The 27,416-nt window shown below is 43.8% G+C and overlaps 1 protein-coding gene across 1 annotated transcript; it reads left to right on the top strand.

Annotated features, from left to right (window-relative positions):
- LPAR3 (lysophosphatidic acid receptor 3) lies at positions 1-17,722 on the top strand. Its single transcript, XM_014939046.1, has 4 exons — positions 1-28; positions 5,728-6,260; positions 8,367-9,124; positions 15,532-17,722. Exons 3-4 carry the CDS (start codon positions 8,389-8,391, stop codon positions 15,879-15,881), a joined length of 1,086 nt encoding a protein of 361 aa, XP_014794532.1. The 5' UTR covers positions 1-28; positions 5,728-6,260; positions 8,367-8,388; the 3' UTR covers positions 15,882-17,722.
- The last annotated feature ends 9,694 nt before the right edge of the window (positions 17,723-27,416 follow it).

Genomic DNA, 27,416 nt, shown 5'->3' with positions numbered 1-27,416 from the left:
CGGCGGCGCGGAGCTCCGGAGGTTGCCGGTGAGTGGGGCGGCGGGGGACGGGGCAGAGCCCCCCCGGACACCCGCAGCGAGGCCGGGGCGGTGGGGCGGCCGGCGGCGGCTCGGGAAGGGCCCGGCGATGGGAAGAGCTTTATCGCGGACTCGAATGAACTTGCGTGATTTATTAACTTTTTTCCCAGCCGTCCGGCAGGACGAAACTTTCGGCAGTTTTGTTAAACCCGTTTCACAGATGCTGGAGCCCCCTCGCCAGCTCCCCCCCTCCCCTTGCCGGTGAGCAGAAAGTGGGGTGAGGCTCGGCCTCTCTGGGGGCTGCCCCCCCGGAGGCACAGCCCCGGTTCTGGTGGGGCTGCAGCTGCGTGACACCTGTGCGGCTCTGTCTGTAGGGACAGGTAACGCTTCCTACAGACACAGCTGCTTCCTACCTGTGCACGGGTGAATTTCTGTGTATTGGAAACTCGGTTTGCACATCTCTGGATTGGGGCATCTGGATTGGCCCTGCTGAGGCACTGGTAAAAAGTTTATAGCGCATGGCGGGGCGGGGGCACAGATTCTTTTATGCAGTTTTTTTTATGAGGCATCGTCTTAATTTATGCGATACACTGAAAAATCCTATGACATTGTTTTGCATTATATCTTTTGATTAGTTTTTTTTCCCCTTCAGCAAAAATTAAGTGCACTTTTGTACCTTTGTGTTTCCAGAGGTCATGTAGGTAGATCTGTTCTTCCTTCTGTAATACAAATCTAGAAAAAGACATTTCTTGTGACAGATTGGTAAGGTGCATTGCTGTAGCTTTGTTCTTTAAGCTGTGCAGAGTATGTAGTTTCTTGCATGTTCTTATGGTCTTCTAAGAGGTGTAGCAGGAAGCACAACTCAAATCCAGCTATATGATGAAAAGTTTGATTTCACTAAGTTTATCTGTGTATTGAAGATGAAGTTAATCTAAAAAAAACTCAACAAAAAACCAAACAAAGCCCAAAACAAAACCAACCTAATTTGTGCAATCAGTAAAGGTGCAGCAGCTCTTATCAGCAACTAAAGGTGAAAGATGTATTTGGCTTTTTGCAGAATGCCAGCTGATAGTTCCAGACAAATTGTGTTGACCGTATCCATATCTTCCAATGCTACTATTACTGTTAACCATGTTGCAACATCCTCCAGCACAATCTTTATGCTATCAGACAATAAAATAGAATCTCTGAAGTATAAAGTTTGACGTTGTAGAGAATATATTCCTCTTGAGTATTAAAGATTTACGTACCTGGCTTCTACTTCTAAGCTATTAGCTCCACTTCCATGTCTCTAGCAAATATTTCTTGGAGCCCACCATTTCTACCAGTTCCATGGAAATGTTTGCTTGCAAACCAGGGCTCTGAGTCTATTAACAGATCAGATACAGTCAGGTGACTTGTTTTAAAGAGCAGTGGAGTGATTCAGGTCCTCACCAGCTGTGTCGCAAATAAACAGTTAAAGTTCACTTAGTTGTGACTGTGCTGAAATTAGACTGTATTCACATTCTGTAGGTTTTGTGAAAGAAAGCTGACTTGTTGAACTGTGAAATGGAGCTGATAGTGATGAGCAGACCTGGAATTTCTGCAGAAATGGAAAACTTAGTTTAGAAGCAGAACAGGTATTTTCTTCTAGGCATGTTTCACAATGTACAGGCTGTTTGAATGGCTTTTAAAGACTTTAAATGCTGTGTCTGTTTCCGCATTATAGGATGACCTGCCAGCTCCTTTCAGAACCACACTTAAAGGAAACTAAATGAAAGCTTTGCAGTGAAGTTTTTAGTTTGAACTCCATATATAGATTTAGTAAACCATAATTTCAGAAAGTCTTAAATTACCAAAGTCTGAAGTTTAAACTTGTGGTAACTAGTGAGTTACTTAGTATCCGTCCCCAACAACTTTTTGTAGCGGATCAGAGCTTTAAAAAGTAATTTAGTGTAGCAGGGTAGCTTTATACTACAGGGTTTCAGGAGCTGAAGCCTGAGCTGTGTAACAGCTGGGTGTAGGTGCCCCTGTAGCTCTGTGTTTCCCAGCCCAGCTGCCCATGCCAACTGCAGCGTACAGGCACAGGGTGACACTTCTGTGCCCTGACAGTGACTTTTAAGCCTCTCACCAGTCTGTGTACAGAGCACTGTGGTCCATGGCTGGCGGTACTGCTTCCTTTCGCTGCAACTTAAATATTTAGTCTTGAGGTTCTATGTTTTTGGTAGGTTTAATACTTCTTTTTTAAAGAGCGTTTGTTTGTACCCTATATCCTGCATACAATACCAAGGCTACATGATAAACAATAAAACCGTAGACGTTTCCACCACCAATATGTAAGAGTTGTCAAAGGTAATTCAAGGACAAATGATTTATGCTTCTGAAATGTAACACGCATATAGAACCATCTTGATTCCCTTCACCACCACCACCGCCCCCCCACCCCCTTTCCTTTTCAGTCCAAATTATTATGCCATTAAAATGGACTATTACTGGAAATGACCAGAACCGTGGTGGAATTCCGAGCCTTGCTGTACTTTCCATCAAGTTAACATTATGGAGATGAAGCAGGCTTGGAGTGGAAATTGATGTGGCACTCTGCTCTCCTTAATCTAAAAAGGGTGGAAGACCAACATAATGGGATAATGCTGCTTGTGCGTGCTTGATTTGAGTTCAGCCAATTATCTGAAATTGGGAATACTTAAGCTACAAAGAAAAAAACGTAGCCAAACACAGCCAGAAGTAGATTCCCTTGCCAATAAAGTTATCTGGATTAAAAACTTACCCGTTGAGACTTACAGATTTTTACTAATAAGATTTTTTTTTTCTAATTTGTAGAGCTGAATTTAAAAATGGCTTTAAAAAAAGTGTATCCTCAGTTATTTAAAGTGGGCCATGTTGCGTGCTGTTCCAAGTACAGGGAGAGCCCACAGATTTTCCTTATTAAACAAAATGTGAAACAGTTACTTCTGAGAGAATTTGTCTCTGTAAAACCTGTTAAACAAGTGTTGGCTTCCACTGCGTCCTTTAACGGTGCCAGATAAAAAAGTTTTAGCTTAGATTGAGATATTTGGGCATAATTTTGTGTTTCTTATGCGCTTCCTTTCAGTCTGTTTCTCTGAATTGCTTTTTGTTATAATATCAATCAACTGCTGAAGACAATTAAAAGCAGAGCAGTGCACTTGCCTCACAAACTCCTTCTTACAGTTACATATTAACATTTTTGGCCTCTGCTGTGTTACACACCCTCTTCTGCACTGGTGTTTCTTTCTGAGCTGAGGTAGCCTGAATGGGTTTCTTGGGTTACTGTGCAATCATGTGGCTGTTGTTTTCCTCTGGGGCCAGACATGTACCTGGGGTGTGGAGGGGAACAAGGAACCGATTCCCTTTCTGAGTTGGTCATACTTGTCTGTAGAGCTTGGAGCTGGGTTCTGCTGCCTGCACCTTCCTCTGGGAGTGGAGTGAGGAACAGAGTTATTATTTTATTTTTTTCTTTTATAAAAACTAGAAAAATAAAAGTAGTGGCAGTTTTTTAACCAGAAGAAGAGGAAGGGCCAGAGAGTGTTCACATCTGCCTGTGGCACAGGGTGCAGGCAAGAGCACTGCTGCAGGGAGCCCTTGCCCAGAGCTGCACGGTTTGCAAGCCTCCATATCCTCCTTTCGTGGTCCTGTATCAAGGGCCATTGTCTGCTTGTAGGATAAGTTTAAGAAGCCTAAACAGTATGTGCAGATGGGCAATTGCTGCTGCTTCGTATTTCCCTACAGTAACAGTTTGAATGCAAAGAGAGTATTTCAGGCACCTTGCCTCCTTGCTCTGCCACCGGTGCCTGCGATCAGCCGGTGTGATAAACTCTACTTTCTGAAAAGCAGCTTTTGTGATAAGTTTCAAAATATCTGACGGAGATGTGTATTTAATACCTGGCCTTTGCTAAGGGATGGGGGGCAGCCGGGAGGTGAAGTGCTGTGGCACAGGCTGGCGGTGTGCCCACGCTGCAGGCCGAGCCCGGGCACTGCCCTCTCCTCCGTGCCGTCCCACGGACCTGACCGGGCTGTACTGCCTCCGCGTTCCCTCCTCCTGTTCCAGGGAGTATCCTTTTGGATGCTGAGCTGCCCTGCATTTCTGCACAGAAATCCCTGTGCCAGCTGAGGGAAAGCAGCAGTAAACCAGGTTCTGCCTGGGCGAACTTCCCTCGCCTCTCCCCCAGGCGAACTTTCAGTCCTGTCATAGGGCTTCACTGTAGTCCTCCTGCAGGTTCAGCCCTGCTCTATGGCTTCTTCCGTCCAGCTGCAAATTAGGCTTGAACCTGCTCACAGTAGCTCACGGTGCCAGCCCAAACTTGTGGGCTCCCTCCCTGTTGCATTCACACAGCAGCAGGGCAAAAGCCATCAAACTCCCCCCCAAACCGACGCCAACCCCTCAATAAGGTTGTGGCCAATGTATTGAAACAATGGTTTTTAATGGACGGGAAAGAGGCAGAAAATCAGTGGGGTGTGCCATGAGTCACATTATGGCTTGCAAGCTAAATTTTGTAATGACTTTCTCATTAAAATGCTATTTGAGTTTTCTTTCAGAAATGCCTGCATTAATATTGAGTAACTGAGAGCTGATTTACAGGCCGAATTTATTTTTGAATCAAAGTTACTTCAAAGGTGATTTTAATCACAGTTGGAATCAGAAAAATCCTTGATTTAAATAACTGATATTAAATTTCATTATAAATATGCAGATTTTTAGTACCTTTCTGGAAGTAAACTAGATTTTAATTGAATAACAACTATTAAAGTATGTTAGCTTGTAACTAGTTGAAGCTTTTGTCTAAAACATTATCTAGGTGATGTTTTATTTCACTGACTTTATTTGGGTAGCTGGTGTAATATAATCCTATATACTCATGCAAATTCTTGACTTTTATTTTAAAATGGTGAAGAGCATCTGACTTGATGCAAGTTGCGCTTACATAGAGGAACTTAAAATCAATTCAGATATGCAAGCTGTCTTTAAGACAAACAGAGCTCAAGATGTAGTGGATTGGGAAGAATTCTTAATGCGTGCTTTTGCATTTGAAAGCAGTTTAACTGAACCAAATCCTTTGAGATTTTTGGAACAGATGATTTCTCCCACTCAAAGCTCGTGTTTACTCAGAGTGGTAGAGCAAAACACACTTCACAGTCCATCAGTTTCTGATCTTTGCAGCCACTATTGGTTGAAATAATTAAGTAGATTGAAATAAGGAAAATAACCTTTTTGACAAGGATATGCTTTTGGCACTTGCAAAGTTTTGATGCATTTGCTTGTGAGTGACTTTGGCAAGCTAATAGCTCAACCCGTCTGTAGAATATGCAATATGTGGTTACTGCCATCAAGCTTTTGGAAGTCTACATAGCCCTTTTGGAAGGGCTATAAAATCCTGAGTGGCATAGAAGAGGTGAGTGGAGATTGTTTGTTGTCCTTTCCCATAAAAAATGAGAAATATCAAGCTTGTGAGAGCCACTTACAAAGCAAAAGAAAGCAGTTTTGCATGGAGTAGCAGGGCTGGAGAGCTCTCTGCTCTGCAGAATCTGGAAGACTCTCTGTTGTCTTTACAAGGCTGGGCTGGCCAGTTTAGCTGTTTTTCTACTGTTTCAATTTCTATTATTTTTAAAACTTTTTTGCCTGAGTCTTTAAGTTTGTGTACTTAACAAATCTGAAATATGTAATATTTAAGGGTGGTGGTTTTTTTTTCTTTTTAGGTTTAAACCTGCTGTGATTAAGATAAACATCTCTAATTCGGCTGCAGAAGAGAAGACTTGGAGAATAAAGTCCTGCAATGTGTTGAACTGTGACATGCCAGGAAATATGGGATATCCTATTACACGTCTCTCATGCCTGATGTGGACTCGGCCAGGACCACTGAGGATACAGCTGCAGAGCTTTGTCACAGCTACACAGCTCCCCTGAGGCCAGGCTGGTTCTGCTGAGGACTTAGGACAAAATGAAGGTGTGAAATAAACCACTGTCTGGAAGGACCGCCACATGACAGGAGTTTTCTACACACAGGCTGGTACAGACAGCCGAGTGCTATGTCTCTGCTCTGAAGAACTGGGATGCAAACTAGCTCCAGTTCAGCTACAGCTTTGGTGCAGCTTCCATTTGGATATCTCCAGAGTCTGCCCTGTGACCCCAAGACCTCAGTTGGATGCTTTTCTGCTCCATCCTGCCTTACCTCAACACTTCAAGACATCTCTTTCAAAATCGTTTGTCATTTGAGCTCTGCTGTGTGACAGTGAGTGTTTGTAGTGTGATTATTTTGGTAGAGAATTAAGGATGTGTGATTTTCTTATTTTTTTTTCTGGGTACTGTTTCAAATGGGGATGGGATCTTAATAAGCTGAAGTATTCAGAATAAGTTCATAGTTGATATTTTGGATTTCTTTAAGCTTGTTCTCTGGATGAACTGCAAAAAGTATCTGCAGATCTCTTTACTCTCCTGTCACTGCAAGTGAAAGGGATTCATCTGTTGAGATGATTACATAGTAAGATACAACATGTTCAGAAAAAATTCCCTATAATTTTCACAGATTTTTTTTTTTCTTTTTCTGCCATTCCTGCCCAAAATGCTACTTCTATTTGCAGGCATTTGGGCTCGTCTGTAAAAGCTTCATATCAAGCTCAGCAAGTCCTTTACTGCCTTGGTGGGTAAGAGCAGAGCCATCTTGGCTGGCAGGGTACCCACCACTCAGCTGCTTGGTTAGCTGTTGTCTGCAGCTTCTCAGGGACTTCTGGTCACTGAGAGACTTAATTTGACTTTTGAGTACTTCCTAGGTGAGAATGGGGAATGTACAGACTGCCCAACACTATCATATTGCCCTGAACAGGGAGTGGTGGGCGTTGAATTCCGGTTGACTCCTTATGGTGGACCTGAGTTGCTAAGGCTCTTTTATTTTTAGATGAAGGGATGCTCTGTAGTATTTCAGCACAAGGTATGATTTACTTGTTTCCTTCCACTTCTTGTCCTTAAGTAATTGTTCTTTGTTCTGACTCTGTACTTGAATTTGATGTTTTAAGTAATATATCATTTTGTAAAAGAAGTGGCTGCCTCTCCTGCAGCTTTGTTTCCCGATACTTCCTTCTCACTGCCCTTAGAGTCAAGCACAGGTTTGCCTCTCTGCATAATATCTGATGTGATTAGGATCTTGTGCCATGGTTGGGTTCCTAGGTTTTCCTATGCACTATCTACTAATGAAGTCATTGTTAAAGCCCTTATTCAGATACTGACAGCAAATGTGAGGGCTCGTGACGATAAGACACAAACCCTTCCTACTAGGTTGTGAGACCCTGCATGGCGTTTGGTCACAAGTAATTGCTGTCAGAGCTGCCCAAGTAAATTAGTTTGAGTTCAGTTTAAATTCAGGTTCGTAATAAAGGCAGTAAAATTGCCGAGGCAGCTGCCATTGACCTCACTGGAGTAGCTGAAGTGTGATGTAATCTGGAACACAGACTCCCCCTTCCATCATGTTTAATAGCCCCGTGTCCAAAATAGTGCTGAGTGGGTATAAGGAAAAAAAAACCCAGCACTACTGCTGTCGCTGGGGCTTGCTTTATCCTGTGGTTGGGTAGGGAGCCGTGTTTTGGCTTTGAAGATAATTGGGCTGTGTGGTGTTCACAGGGCTCTGGGTTGACAGCCCCATAAAATAATCCTTGGCTCCACAGTAGTCAAAAATGTAGAATATGTTTTTCCCTTTTCAGCACATTTACTTAAATCCTGTAGCAGTAAATAACAGGCATGTGTTCAGAATAGATATGCCTGGAGCATCTTACATACATATATTATTGTCTTTATTAATATATAATTGAAAACCCAAAAACTATTTTTCCGGTAACCAGCCTTTTATTGCTTAGTCAGTACAATGGAAGAGTTATGATTTATGCTTCACTGTCCTGACTGGATACATTGAGAAATGGAAATAATGATGGGGCTGTGGCTCAAACATGAGACTTCACAGTAAGAATGGCTTGGCTGTTGCTCAGATTTTCTTTGTGACCTCAAGAAAGTCACTTTTAACCTCTTAGCTTCCACTTTTTTGCCAGTATGATATGACTGCTGGTGCAAAGGGACTGCGCTGGGGTTTTGTAAGCAGGTAAGTCTTTTGAAAATTTCTGATTCATCGAAATGTCGTGCACTGCAGTCCTCCAGTGGGCAGAATGCCTCCTCCTGCATTAACTCTGCACAATATGAATTTTTACTTAAGGCCTCCAAATATATACCCCCTCATGATCCTGTCTTGTCTCCCCTCCCCCAGAAAAAGAATAAATTGGGTATGGTGATTGAAGCAAGGACCAATAGTTGATTTTTAATCTTTCTTTCTTTTTTTCCCTTCCACTCTCCCTAGGATGCAGGGGCTTTAATCCAGGATGAATGAATGCTACTATGATAAGCGCATGGACTTTTTTTATAACAAGACAAACACTGACACAGTAGATGAGTGGACAGGGCCAAAGCTTATTGTTGTTCTGTGTTTTGGGACATTTTTCTGCCTTTTCATTTTCATTTCAAACTCATTGGTCATAGCAGCTGTGGTCAAGAACAAGAGGTTTCATTTTCCCTTTTACTATCTCCTGGCCAATTTAGCTGCTGCAGACTTTTTTGCTGGAATTGCCTATGTCTTCTTGATGTTCAACACTGGCCCAGTATCAAAGACATTAACTGTTAATCGCTGGTTTTTGCGTCAGGGTCTTCTGGACACCAGCCTGACAGCCTCCCTGGTGAATCTCCTCGTCATAGCTGTTGAGCGGCACATGTCTATAATGCGGATGAAGATCCACAGTAATCTCACGAAGAAGAGAGTGACCTTTTTAATTATATCAATTTGGGCCATAGCTATTTTCATGGGTGCTGTTCCTACCCTGGGTTGGAACTGCCTCTGTGACATTACTGCCTGCTCATCCCTGGCCCCTATTTACAGCAGAAGTTACCTGGTGTTCTGGAGCATCTTAAACCTAGTTGTCTTCTTCATTATGGTGGTGGTTTACATAAGAATCTACATGTATGTCCAGAGGAAAACTAACGTCTTGTCGTCGCACACTAGTGGCTCCATTAGCCGTAGGAAAACTCCTGTGAAGCTTATGAAGACTGTTATGACTCTCTTAGGTAAGAGACTACAAACCATGGTGTGCAAGGCTGGCAGTGCCAACCAACAGGTTTGTGTGGGGGTTTTTTGTTGTTGTTGTGGTTTTTTGTGTGTTTTTTTTTTTTTTAAACAAACAAAAGCCACCCCCTCAAAACAAAACAGAAGACCCTCATCAAACTTAAAAGTGCTGGAATCATTTAGTCTCCGGTCTGTTTTAGATAATGAAATAAGTGTTTACCAAGCAGAAATGTGAAGGAGAAGACCAGCCAATGTGAAGAAGAAAAGCGTCTCTGTTTGGTAGGCAGCTTGCTACAAACCACAAATTATCTAGAGTTCATTGGGGGGGGGTTCGGGGAAGATATACAAAATCACTTTGGAGGAAGGCTTGTGAAGACTCACAGCTACCTAATAGAATATTTTCAAAATAATGTTCTCTAATACCTGCACAAGGCCATGAATCCTATGGCTGGATGTGGATAGTTATCTTTGCCCTTCTTCCTCTTGGCTGTTTCCTAAACAAACTAACTTCTTCCCCCTGGAGCCACAGTTTCCCTGGAGAAGGGAAAAGATGCCTGGCGGGTCTGTGACTTTGACAGAGATTTGCTTTGCAAAAGGAGAATTCACTTTCTTTCTGTGAAAGCTGCATGGTGCAAAATACTTTCAGATGGTGATACAGTATGGCCTTGGATCTCTAGTACAAGCTTCAGGTGTCTCCTGAAGCTGGCTTGTCCACTGCTGGAGCCTTTGCCTTCTAAATCCCTCCCTAGTTGTCCTTCCTTTTCCCTCCCTGGCTTTTATGGCACCTGTAGAGATAATGTGTTGGTTGTTTCTGTCTCCCCCTCTACTTGCAGGAGCAAGATCCGATCTTTTGTTCCCCCTGAAGTTCTTGTGCAATGAAACTTAAACCATCCACCTGGAAGTAGAAAATCCCTGCAGAAAAATTTTAAATTGCTCCAAACATGATCCTGCCCTAAAGCATAAGCATTGGGTGGGCTGTAGTTAACCCCTGCATTGGAAAGAGACAAAAAGAAAAACAATTAAAAAAATTATTTCTCTAAGCATTCCCTATGCAAGGCAGAACCACAGGCTGCTTTCTAGGAAATCATGTGCAAATAAATAAATATGCAGAGCCTTGTTTAACTTACACGTCTTTATATAGTTAATATTATTTTAGTTTTGTATAAGCCAAAGTTGGAGGGTGCTGAGTGAGTGTTGGAATAGCACTGTTAACTCTCAGTGCCACCCATGGCTGTTTGCAGGGCAGAGCAGACAGGTGGTCTTTGTACTGGGGAAGAGGACACCAGCCACCTGATGTGGGAGGTGGAAGGACAGTGATGGTGGCTGCTGTTTGCTAATGCCTCGTGGTCCTTTAGCCTGTGGCAGGTATTTAGTGCTCACCGCAGCTGTGCTGCTATGTTTAGGTAAATCCCAGTCTAAACTTCATTTTCAACTCATTCTTTCTTTTACTAGGGAAAGGGGCTTTAGGAATACGGGTTGGTTTAAAGATCAGCAGTAGTTTTCTCTTACTTGTAGAATACGGTTATTCAGCCACCAGATTAAACTATAATTCGGGTAAAGCATTTAATGATACTGTGTGCTGGACCAGGCAAATTTAACTTAGAAAGCCTGAGTGCTCCTTTAGAGATCATAATTTTGTATATTTACTTTGCCAGTCAGAAACAAAACCAAACCATAAGCTTTTCTTCCAAAGAAGTTGAACGAGTTCATGTGTTGTTGGGTGCAAGATCTACTCTTGACTCCTGTGTCAGAGGAAATCTGTCTTGGCATGTTCCTTCATATCAACTCTCCAAATTTTGACTCTGAAATGCTTTTTATAAACATTTATTTCTAGGAATGAGAATTTTATTTTTTGAAACATTTTGGAGTGTGCATTCCTGATCAAGTCATTCAAGCATGCTGTACAAAATGTATCTGAAAATGGATAGCACGTTTTCTGGGCTTTCCAAGTACCAAAGGAGTCACCAAGTGACCAAAGTGATTTTTCAAAAATTTACTTACATCCACTGATGCAACAACCTATAGCTATATGCAGCACGTGGTTTTTGCCCAAGGCAGTTATTTTTAATGATATCTTCGAAAACACCTGAAAGTGCTTTGGAGCACATGCTAGATATGGTCTTGACTGAAAGCCATTCCAAGGTGGTCTATTGCTGGATGAAGCATAATGAGCACCAGAGTTCTCATTAACATGCTCTCTTGGTTTCTTGGGAGGTTCAGGACAAAATCCTGCTGCCCTTGTCCTGTGTGGATGGAGGCCGTGTGTGCTGATGGCATGTTGCTCCTCCTGCCTGCCTCTACCTCCTGTCCCAGGGATGCTGGCCTGTGGCTGGTTGCCCCTCCAGCAAAACATTGCTGTCCTCTCTAGGTGTTCTTCTCCTGTGCTCCTACAGTTAAGAGTTGGGGGAATCTGGGTTTCAGTGTGATGTCATGGGTACATGGTGATCACAGCTACAGGTGGCTTTTTGTACCACCCTTTGGGCTTGGATGGCCCTTTACAGAGGCTGGGCAGGTCTTTGTCATCTACCTTTTTCCACCATAATCTCTAAAATGATCCATCACAGGACAGGAGGAACAAGGTTTTCTCTTTGGCACGCTAAACCCTAGGGAGTTATCTGGTTGAAACTGGATGATGTGAAACCTAGCAAAAGAGGCTGAGCTTGTGGCATGGCCCAAGCTAAGCCTCTGACTTTGAAGACGGGTGGCTGCAGGTGTGAGGGTACTTGATTTTCAGGTGGTGTGTATATGGCAGCTCAGCTGAACTTGGCAGTGAGATTCCTGCTGAAATAGCAGCTTTGGGGCGGATGATTTTCAGTTTCAGTGAATTTATAGTTTAATTGGTAACTTGCTGTTTTAACTCGGGCGCACATGTGGCAAAGGCAACTGGAAGCAACTGCACTCTTTTTTTTGTTTTGTTTTGTTTTTTTTTTTATTTCTCAGCATTAGCATGCTCAGGGACAACTTTGATGTGCAGAGTTTTATGATATCATGCTGCCGAAGCATCAGTAGTGCTTCTAGGTACACAGGAATTAATTTTCAAGCAGAGATTATGTAATCTACAAGAAAACCCATGTTCAAATCTAATGGAAAATCAGCAAATTAACCTTGAGGCATTGTGACACCTGATCTCCCATATTCCAGTGGGAAGACTCAGCTGTTCTTCTGATCCATGTGGCAGCCAAGCTGTATTCCATGTCACTTCTGTGAAGTTTAGAGAGTCTCAGAAATTAAATTCTTTTTGGAGTGTGGCACTTTGTCAGGGAGAGGAGCGCCTATGGGATAAGAAGTCTGCAAATAAGAAAATCACCAAAGGGCCAAGACAAAGGTATATATTTATGCTTAACCATGGTTCCCTCTGAAAGCCCTGTGGTTAAAAATAGCAAAATCTGAGCAAAGCTGGGAGTCTGAGCCGTGCCTCACTTTCATCTCTGCGGTGCTAAGAGCAGGGTGTGAATCACTCATGTTGTCTCCATACACAGCAAAATGTATTTTTGATGGAGTCAAAGCCACAGCCCCATGAAAGCATTAGCCAGTAACACTGACACTGTCACTGCATTGACCCCTGTTGTGCCTTCAGTCGTGAGGTGGGGGAAATGTGCAAAGAGATGTCTGCAGATACCTTTTATCTTGCCTTACTTTTACCACTGAAACCTTTTGGGGTTTTGCCTGTATAGCTAGATAGGGATATGCCCTGGGAGTTCACGGGCTAATCCTGCCTGCAATCTTTGGGTTTTGTTTGATGGAGAGATTTCTGTGTCTTTTGTTAAAAGTGGCTTTGGGATCTGTTTCCTTTCCTACTGACTTCAATGAAATCAGGGCTGGACCTTGCATTCTTTGTGGTATGAGTGGTCAAAATGCTTTCAGTGGTTGTTCCAAGGAGGGTTTGTTACCGTCTTAATTTCTGGATGGAGCTGGTGAGCTGGCGACTGTGCCAGTGACCCTTGGTGGCTAGCAAAAGCTCTCTGTCCAAATACTTACAGAGACACTCAGCAAGACACAGTAGTGTTGTCTGGGTGGTCTGGTTCCAGTGCATGTTAAAACGGATGGGATTTGCTGGTGAACCCCAGGGCAATGAATCGGTACGGTGTTTTCCCCACTGCAGACTGTAAGAGAGAGCTGGTGTCCCAGCTGCTTACTCAGCATGCTGGAGCCAAACCAGTGTGTAGTATAGAGACCGACCAGAGAAAAACAAGTGTTGTGGTAGCAGCTTGCAGCTTCTGATGCCAGTGGGCAATGGAGGAATTTTACTGATCTTAACCAGTATCTCAAAACTAACACCATGAAATTAGTACTTAGCATCACAAAAATCCTGCTACAGCAGAGCAGAAAATGTTTCTGAATTAGGTGGCCTCTTGCTTTTTTGTTCTGTACAATATTGCCTGGAACATAGTAAATCATATGGGTGAATTTTGTCTGGGCTCCAGGAGCATAGATTCACAGCAAGATCCATGGCCTTGGATACATTTTTCAGCAACCCTAATGCTCACTAAATCACAGGAATTCATTTTATACACCGTTATGACCTACCCAACAGACAGGCACAGTATCCATTAACATCCTCGATGGGGAGAAGTGCTGGGTCCAGCGCTGCTGAACCCAGCCCCTGTGCAGCACAGCCCATGGGATGCCCAAGATGCTGCCAAGTCCTGGATCCAGCACTGCCTGGGTCCTGCCATGAGCGGGGCTGCCCTCCTGCTTCTTGCTGGCACAGCGCAGATATGGGAAAACCAGCAGCTTTAAAAAAAAAAAAATGAGCTGGATTTGCTTTCCCTACCAAAACTGTTGAACAGAAACCAACATCCCCAGGAGAGCTTTTCAGCATGTAGCTGATATCATCCTTATTTGTTTGATTGTTTTTTCTAAGCCTGAAAAAGGGGAAACTGCCGTTATAAATGATTGGAATTTCCTCAGTACGTTGTTCAAACTGTGACTGTTACGCAGAGTTGTAATTTTCTATTTCTGTATGTCAGACAGCAATTGTGGCTTGTGCTAAGTTAGTATTATCATGCATAGGGCTACTCCTTCCTTGTGCTCAAGGCGAGGGGTGGCGGGCTGTGGTGTTGGGGGGGGGCTGGAAGGCAGAGGGGGCAGTTCAGGGCCCCTCCCAAGCTTTTGGCCGTGGGCTGTGTTCAGCCACGATGCTCCCCCTGCCCACCAATGCTGCCCACAGCCCTGTCTGTATGGTGGGGATGTGCAATGACATGGAAAGGTACAAGCACAATGTTGAACTTTCTTCTACATTGTGATTTCAGTGATGCTTTCTTCAGGTTGTCTTCACTCCGTCTAATACATCTTCTCCTTTAGTCCCCTCCTATTTCCTTTTTTTGAGGGGTTGGTGGGAGAGGAATGTCTTGTCCTCCTTTGCCTCTTTCATCTTTCATTGTCATCTTGTGTCTCATTTCCTCCTCACAGGGGCTATTGTCATTCCTGCCTCCCAGATGAAACATGAGGAGAAACCTGCTGCTCCTGGGCTTGTCCTGTGGTTTCTTGCTATCTTTGAGGGAAACAGGGGGAAATGCCTCTCTTGCAGAGTTTTCTTGCTTCCCCATCACTGCTGTCATACTTTGTCATCCTTTTCGTCTTTTTTTTTGCTTTTTATTCTGTTCTTTGCTTCAGTTCTTTGCCCTAGTTCTTTCCCTTGACTGCTAGATTTCTGGTTCACCTTTGCTAACTCATCTTTGCTTCTTTCTCTCTTTTCATTTACAACTGAATTTGTGTCCTGGGTCCGAGTGGTTTGGTCTCACGCACGCAGCAGGCACAGCCCGGGGGGGAGCAGAGGAGGGAGGTGGGCTGCTGCTCCGGCGGGGGAGCCGCCGTGCTGGTGTGTCACCGAAAGCAGCGTGCATCCTACGCTAGCCCTGGGGTTTCCAGGCAGGACGTGTTTAAATGATGTGACTCTTGTTCTATGAACTGGGCGGTGTGCCCACAGCTTTGCAGAGTCAGCTGTAGTGTGACAGCAGTCACATTTTTCCTTTGGGTCATCTAGTGGCAGTGGTGGAAGTGGGCCACCTGGTATCTTCTCCTCCAGCATACGAGAGAGAGATGAAGAAAGGAAGTCTGTGTTCAAAGCTCCCGTTTTTCTGCTTGTTGATGCTCCAGAGCTCTTGTTTATTTATCAGCGTGGATAAATCACTGTTGCGATGACCTTTCCCCACTCATGTTTGAGCTGATACTGTCAGCAGCTGGATTCTTGCTCCCCGCAGACTTCTGAGAGCTGCCCTGCTTCATGCTCAGGGCTTGGCAGAGAAGCTGTAGTAGATATAATTTTGCTACTGTCATTAGAATTTTGTCCTCTCCTGCTTTTATCACTTCTGTGTAGAATTTTGATGAACCCATTAGTCTTGTAAGATGTCAAAAAAAACCCCAAACCCCTAGCAGTTTGAAGTCTTTTTGTCTCTTTTATTCCTAGGTGCTTTTGTTGTCTGCTGGACCCCTGGCCTGGTTGTCTTACTGCTCGATGGTCTGAACTGCACCTACTGTGGGATTCAGAATGTTAAAAGGTGGTTTCTTCTCCTGGCCCTGATGAACTCTGTCATGAATCCAATAATTTATTCATACAAAGATGATGAGATGTGGAGTACCATGAAAAGGATGATTTGCTGCTCCTCTCAGGATAAAAGCCATGACAGACGCTCATCGCGGGTCCCCTCAACAGTTCTCTGCAGGAGCACGGATACCTCAGGGAACTACATTGAAGATGGCATTATTCAAGGGACAATTTGTGGAAAAGGAGATCTTGGTGGCAAAGGAAACTCCTGAGCTATTCAAGGGACTGACTTGGCTGGAAAAGGAGAGGGGGAAGGGAGAGGTTTTGTATGAGAAGATTGACTGGCAAAGCTAGTAAACAATATATCCACTTTGTTCCAGAGCCTAAACTCCAGTGTTAACAAAAGTTCTTATAAATAATTGCCTGATGGAAAAACACTTTGTAATGAAGAAAACCTTCTGTGCTGCCATCTTACTCCTTTTTTTTTCTTTTAAGTACATGAAATTGTGTTTTCATATGAATGGAATAAATACATCTCAGAGAGTTTTTGTGCATGGAAGCAAAATGTAGGCAGTGTAGTGGGACCCTTCTTAAGCTCCTACAGAGAGAGGAAACCTCCCTTACCATGCAGGCTTGGCATTCATTGAGTATTAATGCTTTGAACTGTTTTTGTGCATCTTGAGGAGGATCCTAGGTTTGGTTGGACAGAATTGTGACCCGTTTTCTCTCTTCCTCCTGGTCTTGGTTTTGAAATAGGTAGTTTGATGGTTTATTAAAGCTATGCCAGAAACCTGGCTGTGATGGGGAGCCCAGACCAGATACCTGTGTGCATGAGTGTGTCCAACCGTGGATTGTCAGGATCTGAGAGTACAAAAAGCACAAAAACCATTATTAATTCTGTAGCGGGTAAATGCTGCAAGGAGATTTGTTGCTGCTGTGTGGGCAGATGTTGAGGGTGGATCAACAGAAGAGCAGCGTGGCTGTGTTCGTTGTGCTCCTTTCTTACTTTTCCAGATAGCACCAAACAGTTGTGGTCACCCCTCTCTAACTGCTATGCCACTGAGAGAAATTAATTCCAAAACTCTGTTTTGGATTTGGAGAACTTTTAAGAGAAGTTTAAAGATACATATATACGGGTTCAACCAAGCTATTTAAAATAGAAATTAATTTACAGGAAAAAAGCCTGAAACTAATGTAAAACCCTACAAGACTATAGCAGGCATTGATTGTCTGACCTTGTCTAGACCACATTTAACCTCTGACTTGCAAGCAGATCTTACTGGAAGGTACTTGATGAAGAGGCCATGAAACAGCAAGAAGTGAAGGGCTTTCAGCATTGTGACTAATCAAGTCTAGTGTCGACCCAGCCACAGCCTAAAAAGCTGAAGTTTTGACATACGGAGTATGTGCAAATGGAGGATCCAGCAATTTAAATCTCTAGGGTGATGTTTTTAAATTTGAACTTTTAATATAAAAATAGGAACACATTTCTCAGCTCCCTAAAAAAAAAAAACACAACTGGCTCCTGCTGTCTGGTTTCAACAGCAGTGAGCTCCCTGCAACCCTTCTTAATTTCAAGAGGAGTTACCTGTGTTGTGTCCTAGAGAAAGTCTGATCCCTGGTATTAAAGCAGGTGACCATAACCAGAGTTCATTTGGGGAAGTTTTGATTGCTTGGAATTGTCAGAGAACAACACCAAGAGCACGTTGTATGAGGCTGAAAGGTCAGCTGTGGTTTGGGCAAATTCTTTCTTTGGTGCAACTTGTATGTGGATATCTGGCCTGTGTTGATTCAAGCAGAACCAGCACTTGGCTCGAAGGCCAAGATGCAGTTTTGTAGAAGGCACGGGGGGGTTTCATAGCAGACCTTGGCTTACAAACACAGCAAGCCCTTATTCAGAGAGCTCTCACATAATACGAGTTACCTTGTAGGGATATGGCCTAACATTGCAAGGTAAGTGCTGTATTTATGAGTAATGCTGCAAAGGTTTACATACATTATAATGCAATGTTCTTGTGCAAATACTACTTTGTTTGTTTGGTGTTTTGAAAAGTGTGTAAAGTGGTGCTTTCTAGAGCCGGTGGCGTTGCAAAGGCATAGCATGCAAACGTTCCTGTCCCTACAGCTACCTGCAGTGCACAGTTTGTGCTAACTAGGCTGAAGCTCCATGTGCAAAGCTAACCAAAAATAAAATGCTACTTCAAAAATGAAATATGTGTTTTGTTTCCTGTTTGGATGGTGATCGAGCATTACCTGGCACTACGGTCAGTAGTAAATGGCTATGGTTACTCTTACTCATTTCCACAGATCTATCCAAGCTAAAACTGATCAAACTGGAGATGAAAATGAAGATGGGGGAACTTTGTTTCATATTGCCACAGGGAATAAGGTGGGGGTGTCTGAATAAAATTTTTATGTTTACTAGCAGTACTAGGCAGTGTAATACTTGGTTGAATTAGGCCCTGAAGAGAGCTTGGATGAAGATCTGGAACATCTGCAGCAGTGGAGAAAACACTAGGTCTCTCCTGCACAGCTTGGGATTCAGGCTGCAAAATAACCACACGTGGATGACTTTTGCAGGTAAGAAGGTAAAGGTGACTCCTGTTAAGGTAAAGGACTGCATTGTTTGTAGAGCACCTCATACAGTGGACTTGTGGTCTGGATTAAGGTCTGAGAGATACTATCAATCATTCTGCTACAAGTAAGTGGGAGGATTTGAGGTCTGCACTCCTATTCTATGGTCTCTTTTTTATTATTTTTTTTTTTTTTAGAAAAAAGGGCAACAAAACAAACAAACCAGCCCCCAAAAGCTTGCAAACTGGTGCTCTGTGAATGGTACTATTTGCAATGTCTGTGCCCTCTATTTTGGCATGATGCTTCCATCTGAGCTGCTACCTCATTGTCTACTATTATAAATTACAGTGTGACATGACTGGAACAGGAAGCTGATCTTGCATCAAACTTTCCTACAGACTGCTTCGGCAGAGACAGTATAATGTTTCCTATATCAGACTGTCTAAACATCCAGCTACTCACGAAGCAGGGAATTTCTTTTTAACTACATAAACATTTCTCAGAATAGTTTGTCTCAAGGAAAACATTAAAGCATTATTTGTACTTGAGTGAAAAAAAAAAAAAAAGCAAAGAAAAAGAGCAAAGGGCAATTGGTGAAAGCAAGTTTTATGTGGTTTTCCTGTTCCCTTTTTCACTAATATCCCTGAATAACAGGTACCGATTTCTGCTGATTTCGAATGTGCCTGCTCCTGTTTATGTATGCCAACGTACTGATGGGTGAGAAGAAATTCATTCTTTTGGGGAAGGCTTTAGGACTGAACACCCACAGAAACCCTAGGACATTAGTTCTTAGGAGGCAGAGGAAGGCAAGCGTAGAGTTACCATTAAGTTGGATAGTTATGAGGTTTTGCACGTTCCTGGTGATGGTGGAGGCCTCTCTGTGTCTGAGAGACCCTTGAGAGCTGCTGTATTGCAGCAAATAGCAAGCAGATATTTCTAATTCATTATCTTAACAGGTTTGAAAACCTTTGTGATATTCTCCTACTTTTCCCCTCTCCAGCTGCTTGTCTCCCAAACCAAAGTTGCTCTTCCAGTTTATCGGTGGGTCCAGGAAGAAACGCTCCACAGCTTTTCCCAGGCCAAAGATGTATGGTCTGTCCTCCATGGTTAGCTCTCCCATAAAGCCTGCGCCGTCATGATCGTTAGAGATGCTTTTCAGAGAATTATTATTAAAAGCCGGGAACAATGGGCTTTTATTTTACACGATAGATCTTTTGAATCTTCCTGGATAAGCAGCTAGACTGATCATTGTTTAATAACTGTGTGCGTGGGAGAGAAGTTTCTCTACTATCTGTGCTGTCAGTTTGACCTAGGTGGTGTGGGTGATGAGTCCCTCTGGGACAGCAGCCAAATTGGGACAGCTTAAGTGGCTCTGAGGCATGGCTTCTCCACTGCTTGGGGGCTGCTTTACCATGGCTACTTTTCCCTCAGTGTAACTCTTTTGGTTTGGGAGTTTGTTTTTGCTTTTTAATAATTACTCCAGAGTGGTGAAATACATCTGTATTTGTGAACTGCGATAATTACTGCTATATGACATGCTGGTGCCGTTCAGATCTATATTTTAGATATATTTATAAGTTTGGGTTTTTCTAACTTAAAACTCTCTTCCAAGTAGCGGTTAACTATAAGATCAATATTTCAATTGTGTTTCTTTTATGGTTTTAGTGAACTCTGCGTGAAGAATCTTTCTAAACTACTGGTTATTGGAAGCTGATGGAGGAAGGGTAATTTTAAACTTGTCATATTTCTTACATTCTTTCCCCATAGTACTGGCTACTGGCCACCATCCTAGTAGATGCAATGTGGGGTCAGCCTTTGGTGGCCTAAAGCAACTGCTGCTTGAAGATTAGAGCCAAAAAGTGTAAATATATGGACATGTTAAAAGGAAGGCAGCAAGGAAATGGTGTTACGTATCCTAGCCTATAATTCTAATGAATGTTGTAAATCACTCGAAAGAAGCAATTCCACTTTCCCCCTTGCACCCACTCCCTCCTTATGCTGGTGCAGCCATTTGTGAGACCATATGGTGAACTGTAGAGGGTCTGAAAAATAACACTGGATGATATACGTTGCTAGTAACCAGAGATTTTCCACTTGTCAGGAGCTAGCAGCTGCATTATTTCCTCAGTTTGTTATATGGAGTCACACAGGGTGAACTGTAGAGGGTCTGAAAAATAACACTGGATGATATACGTTGCTAGTAACCAGAGATTTTCCACTTGTCAGGAGCTAGCAGCTGCATTATTTCCTCAGTTTGTTATATGGTGACACACGTTATTTGTTTTCTAGAAGTCTGTGTAAAATACAGTCCTCCTTGAATGCTACATTTTGCAGTGACTAGGCAGGCTTCTGTCAGGGGGAAAAGGAAAAAAATCCTTCTGGAAACAAGGAATTAGGTCATGATAGTCTTTCTTCCCCCCGCCAAGGTCTTTTGGAAGATAAGGAATTTAGACACTTCTATGCTTTGAGCCATTCTTCAAAACATCCTGCTTATCTTTCAAGTAATAATTGGTCCCTGAGCTTCTTTTATACATCTTTTTATAATATTGAGGGTGTTTTTTCACTGCAGCAGAGAAGCATCTGTTTTCTTCCAACCTACTTAGAGGCCCTGTTTCGCAGCCTATAGGTATGCTATTCTGAATTGTCTTGTATATGCATCTATACATCTTCTCTGTCTGTTGAAACACATTAATTTTCAAACTAGCCTCTGCCATGTTTACCACAGATAACTGTGCTAGGAACAGCTCTTTTTTTCTGAACTAGCCTTCACCAGTATCCCAATTGTGCACTTAAGACTCTGATGTACAGCCCTATAAGAAAATCAACATCCAGAATAAGAAAAGTGCAAATTGCTTATTACTCTGTTCTCACATATAGCTGTATTTTAACTTAAGTCTTAATTTCACTGAAACCATATCTATGGTTTAACTTCTATTAAAAAAAAAAAAAAAGAACAAAAATTCCCATTAAAAAAATCACAACAAAAAAATTCTGTATATCTGTAGGCCAGGAGTACTTATCTTCCCTGACCTTCAGTTTACCTGACTACCTTTGATAAATATGAAAATAAGGAAATCATGTTTCTGAGCACAACTAATTTCTTGGGGTTTCAGTAGGTGATCTCCTGAGGATGTGCTTCTCATCTAGAGAGGTTCTTTAGCTTTCCTCCCAAAGCTGCTGTTGAAGGAGAGAGGATACTGCCCTGTGTCTGCCCTGGGAGCATCATTGTTGATCTCACCCAGTATTGCATTTTGTATGTGTAATATTTAAGAAGGTATATTTACTGTCTTGACCCTAGATGTTAAGATTCTGTTGTATATGCTAGACTCTCACAATACTGTAGGTTTAATTGTATCTCCAGCTTCTGGAGATATGCAAACAAATGTTTGGTGTGTTGACTTTAATTAGGTTTCTATTAGGAATATGTTCTGTTACTAATGGATGTCAAAATGCACGGGAGTGAAAAGACTTGACCTCCAGAGATGGAAATGTTATTAATGCTTAAATGATTCTATTCAAATCCCAGTTAACGCATCAGTTGTTATGAATGTCAGTGTGTTTGTTTGTGCAGCGCACTCTGTGATACTGGGCTGGGATTTTCCCACAGGTATAAATGAGTTAATTTAATTAGAGACATAAGGTTTTGTGCCTATAGGGATACAGGGCCTGTCGACTGTGAACTTGCAATTGCTTACCCACACGCTTAGCTTTAACTTTCTGCCCAGTTGCGTTGCTTTCAGTAGAGACTATTCTGTGAAAGGAGTCCCACGTGTGTTGGCATTTGTGAGATGAAGACATTCAGTGTTGCTTTTCAGGCTGTAAGTAGCTGCTATATGGGAAACTGCTCCTTTCCCAAGAGGCGCAGCTGCAGCAGGCTGGCTTCCTTCACACACCAGGCCCTCACAGACACAACTGTTGATCTTAAAGAGGAAACATTTAGGTCCATAAGCACAAATTTACAATGTTGGATTATGTCCCAAATTTGACCTTCGTTGTTTTGTCCAATTTTCTTCTTTATAATCTCTTTGCACAATTCATATAATTTTTTGTGTGTTCTGCTTTGTTCTTCAAAGCATAGATTAAACCAGATTTTTCTCTAAACAGATAAATTCCAGCAGTATTGGGTCCTAGAGCAACCCTCCAATTTCACAGACCAGAGAGCCACAAAAATAAATAAATATGGTTGAACAGAGATTTTTAGTCTTGGGTTTTTGCAAGGTCAGAGTACCAACAATAACAAAAAAAGTTGTGTTTGCGCATATTAGTTAAAAACATTGGAGAAAAATACTTCGGCAAAAGAAATATTGACCCTAAGCTTATGACTGACTTGTGCAATTAAAAAGTTGGGAGTCCTAGATTGTTAACCAGTGAGTTTTCTGAACAGCAGAGCTGAGGAAATCTGTTTTCTGATTGATGACTTCATTGACCTGCAGCAAAGCTGCCACATGCATTCACCTGCATCCTGGCACAAGGGGACCCAGGCAGGAGAGCCATCCGAGTGCCTTCCCCCAGCGACGCTCCAGCCTGCATTTCTGTTTCCATGGGCACCAGGAGCTTTGCTGACTCACAGAAATGAAACCAAGCCTGAGGATGGAGGAACTTCTGCTGAACACGGTGTTAGCTCTGCCTGGAGACTTTCTGGTAAGTGCTTGTACCCCCTTTCCCCAGCAGCAGCTGAGGTTGCACCATGGTCCTGCCTTCTGTAGAGGCAGGAGCAAACTCTCCTCTACCCCACTGTCTGTTTTCTCAAAACCTTTAGATTGCTTCCTCTCAGCCAAGTTCAATGAAAGCGACTGATGGTGTCAGAAACTATGAGAGACGGGTCAGGCGAAAAGCAATACAGCTGCCCATGCCTCATTCCATTCAGAAATCAGGATAAAACTGCTTTCTGGTTCAAGGTATGTAAGTCATGGATGCAATTTTATGCTTGCCTCTGCATAGGGGAGGACCCCCTCGGGGAGGATGAAGGCAATCCTCAAAGCTGCTTCACAGCAAATCCCCAGCACTCTGTATCTCACCACTGCTGTGCCTCTACTCATCTTCCCACCCAGTCAGGGCCAGGAAAATACTAGAATTTCCCATCTTTATCCCATTTTGTAGCCAGCAAAACTGTTAAGGAATTATTGAAGTGAAGTAGCTTTGACTCCCTCTCTCTGCCGAAGTATATGGCTCGTGGTTCTCCAAAAGGTAGCAGGATGGCTTGCAAAGAGCTGTGAATCCACCTGTGAACACACGGCTATAAATGAAGGAAAATGAGGCTCCTGTGATCGCTCAGGGTGTGCATGGTCTGTTCGCTTTCTGATGGCTCAGTTTCAGAGGTTTTGCAAAACAGCTTGAGGATTAGCTTCTGTGAGTGAATCCTGAGACCTTTGTGTCCAGTGGCAGTGGTTTCAATGAGCCAGAGACCACAGATTGATTGACATGAGGGAGCCTCAGGGCATGCAGACAGGGTCAGGAGAGATCCACAGTGCAAAGGGCTACTCCTCTGAACTAAAACTGATGCTATTGACCTTTCATTGGGCTATTCAACTAACAGATATGGTTGTAAGCCCTTTTTGTCTGAATGGGCCTTCCCAGTGGTGCTGTGGGTCCTCACAGCCTCAGCTGCCACGTTCAAGGGCAGCAGGACCAGGTACTGGCATTCAGTGCCCAGATACAAGGGTAGGAAGCTTAAAGAAATATTAAGAGGTGATACCTCAATATCTCAAGGGATTTAAGCCCAAATGACTTGCTGAGGGTTGCCAGAGAGGAGTCTCTGATGGATGACAATTCGCTTCTCTCTGCCCCCTCTTCTCTCGCCCTCTGTCCCTTCTCACCCTTTGCAGCAGCAGCGTCAGCTTCTGAGTTGAAGTGCAAAGAGCTTTCAGCGAGTAAAGCCAAACGTTGATTAGAAGAGGTGCCAGGGATGAGATAACACTTGGATGTGGTATGAGCAGTTCATCCTCCCTGCAGCAGTTACACTGAATATTTTGACTTGCTACAATAATTTCCTGTGGGCTGATATCCACTGATTTGATACAAATGGTAGCAGCAGGCTCCATCAGGAGCTGCCCTGAAGGGCTGTCGATTCATTTAGTCCCCACAATGAAAATTGAGTGAGCTATTATTTCGAAAGGCAAGCTGGATCCAGCACGTATTTGTACCAACACGCCAAATATGACACAACCTGTGCCTCACCCAGCCCAGCAAAGTGGGGTTTTGCTAATGCTTTATTTGGTCTCCACGTTTGGCTGGGAGACAAGCAATGCTCTCGTGATGTGTTATCTTTATGAACAGTGAACTAAAAGCATTCTCTGTAAGGGGGTGGCACTGTTGTGTCCTGCTGACTTGATTTCTGTGCATCTCTCTTATGCATAGATTAAAGTGAGAGATGTCACTGTGAGAATAAGGACCTTGGGCTTCCTGAGATGCTGCAGTGACTGGGACTGGCCACCCACCAAATGCAGCTGGTAGCTCCTTACAATTTCTGCCACATTTTGGATGTGACGAGGAGAGCTGGTGGGTGGCCTCACTGGTGGAGTCCGGGTGGTCCTGGTACAGCAGTGTGCAGTGGCTGGCACCCACCTGCATGTGGGGTCTTCTCAGGTTCTGTACCACCACTCTCCATGGAGAGCCCACAGGCACTACTGCTTATTCCCAATTATGGAGTTTAAATTTTTGTCCCTTTAGTTTTTAAGGAACATTTGTGACATTGTCAAAGTTGAAGCAACTGGAGCTTCCTTTGATCCAGGAGCAAAATTGACTCAGCTCTGCTTTACCCAGTTTTATTTAAAGACCATGACTACCACTTCTGAAATGTTACTTGCGAATGCTATATTATTACATTATCTGCCTTTCCATCTGTTAAATGCCATGGTTCCAGCAGCAAAAATACCACTGTCTGACAGTAGCAGCTGTCAAAGGTCTTATTTAGCCTTCTGCAAAAAGTAGTAAAACTTGATACCACTAAAGATAAACCAAGCTTTGTTACAATAAAACTTTCTTTGGATGTGATTTAAGGAATGTTACTATTTATAGCACCTCTGGTTTTTTACTCCTGCAAAGGAGGGAGGCTGTACACATCTATAATTTTAAGTACAATTATTTGCATTTTCCTGGTTTAAAAAAATCTGTTATTGTTTATAACATGTGAAAATATATAACCCTCTGTGTAAATCTGGCCTCAGCGTTCTGAGTGTTTTTTTCCCAACCATGGCAGGCAGCACCCATGACCAGGCTGCTTCACAGAGGATTAAAAAAAAGTATCTCATGGGCCAAACCCACCTCCTACCTTCTGTGTAACCCCGATGACTTCACAACAAGTCAAAAGTCAGGTTATAAGCATAGCTCGTGAACTAAGTCCTATGTGTCACTTCAAAATGAAAATTACAATTCTGTAGTGAATAGTGCACTTAAATATGAGTGATAATTGGGACAACAAATTAAATGAAGCATTGTTTATATTAATTGAGTAGTTCTGAAGAATTCTCGAAGTGTCCCATTAATAAGCATTGCCTAATGGACTGTACGTCCCTGGGGAGCCACGCAGCCCTGGCCCAGCACAGGGAAACAACCAAAGAGGTTCTGCAGCGCTGCGGCTCTGTGGTGCTGCGTGCCCACAGGAGTGCTTGGCCACCCCATCCCTGGTCGTGGCTGCTCTCACACCCCTGTCCCCATGTGCTGAGCACCTGCTGGTCCTTCAACCTGTCTGGAAAATCACTGAAGAGTGCAGCTCTCCTGAGCACAGCCCAGCGAGTGGGTGATGCTGTGATGGCCACCAGCTGCTGTTGGGGTTGGGTCTGCCCCAGTGGAAGCACAGAGGTGAGTGGTGCCCCAAGGCAGCTCCCGGTCCCATGAGAGCTGGAAGACATGGCAGCAGCACCGGTGCCTCTCTCGGCATTCCACGGGCATCTCCCTGCTCAAGGCTGAGGGCATGAGAACACATTGGAGAAACACATCGTTTAGGGCTAAAACCAGAAATGGGAGCAGGTTGTGCTGGGCTTGGGCTCTTCCTGGTGGCAACAACTACAAGCTGCTGTCAGGTAAGGCACATTTTTGGTGTGTTTTGGGTTTGGTATTTTTTTTTCCCCTGTTAGCGCTGCGGGGGGTGGCACGGCACGTTCCCTGCATGGTACATGGTGCTCCCAGGGCCCCTCCTTGCCTGGGGCTGGCTAGGACGGGCCACTGCCTCGGTGGCATCATTGTTCATTGCCCACTGGCTGTGTGCCACCCCGAGGGCTCCCTCGCCACCCCGGGGGCTTTCCCAGGCAGCGCTGATCCTGCCTGACCCCTTGAAGCCCCTCACCAAGGGCTGGGCAGGGGGGTGACGGGGTGATTTAGGGGGAGGCCAGGCAGAGGAGTGGGAAGATGGGGCTGTTGATAAGGCTCCAACCACCAAACCGGTCTGAAACCGTGTGATTTGGCACAGCATGGGGAGCTGTAGCTAGCAACACAAAAGATGAATAATTGCAGGTCATGGCATTCATTCTCCCAATTTTAAAATGATTAAGCTCTCGGTGAGGGCAGGCAGCTGCAGGTTTGGGCTGCCTTCGTCCCCCTGGCAATGGTTAACGTGGCGCTGGCGTCCAGCAAGTCGGCACTTCTCCTCCTCCAGCAGCACCCTTCGCCCCAGCACGGGGCCACCACAGGGCCTCGCTGTGTCCTGTCCCACCAGCCCGCTTCCTAGGGACGACAGGAATGCCAAGGGTCTCTCTTCTCCTGCTGCTCATTTCTCCACCCGAATTCGCAGAGAGGATGTAAAGCTGCGGCGCAGAGGTAAGTCACAGCCACCGTGTGTGCCTGCCTCAAGGAGATGGTGAACATCAAACCTTGGCTCAAAAGGGACTTGCCCAGCCCAGCTCTCTGCTGTGCTGCTGCCTTGAGTAACTTCCCAGGTTGTGGGGCAGAACTCTAGAGGGGTTTATGGGCTAACCCACCTGTCTAAAATTACTTTAGTTCTGTATTTGTAAATAACAGATATGTTTAACTAAAATAAAATAGATAATGGCTGGGAGCAGGGAGTTTTTTATAGTATTAGCAGAGGGGCAAGTTAAAATAAAAGGGCTGGTTTCCAATTAGAAAATTGTAACCTACATAGAAATATCTCTTATGAGGACTGCCTCACCTAATTTTGCATTCTCCTCCAGCGCTTGTGAGGTACCACATGTGCTTACAACTGAGCATGTCCTTGAAAAAGAAACAGTAGCTGCTGTGAGTTACCACAGAGGGCTCAGACTGAATGGAAAATCCTGAGG

This window comes from Calidris pugnax, unplaced genomic scaffold, assembly GCF_001431845.1.
Source record: "Calidris pugnax isolate Ruff unplaced genomic scaffold, ASM143184v1 scaffold18, whole genome shotgun sequence".
NCBI lineage: Eukaryota > Metazoa > Chordata > Aves > Charadriiformes > Scolopacidae > Calidris > Calidris pugnax.
The sequence above is the reverse complement of the archived record's forward strand: the minus strand, read 5'-3'. Positions and strand labels throughout refer to the sequence as shown.

Bases quoted from the DNA above. Each gene is read 5' to 3' on its own strand.
- LPAR3 (XM_014939046.1), top strand. From the start codon at position 8,389: ATGAATGAATGCTACTATGATAAGCGCATGGACTTTTTTTATAACAAG. The intron at 9,125-15,531 runs GTAAGAGACTAC...TTTTATTCCTAG, and splicing joins GACTGTTATGACTCTCTTAG to GTGCTTTTGTTGTCTGCTGG.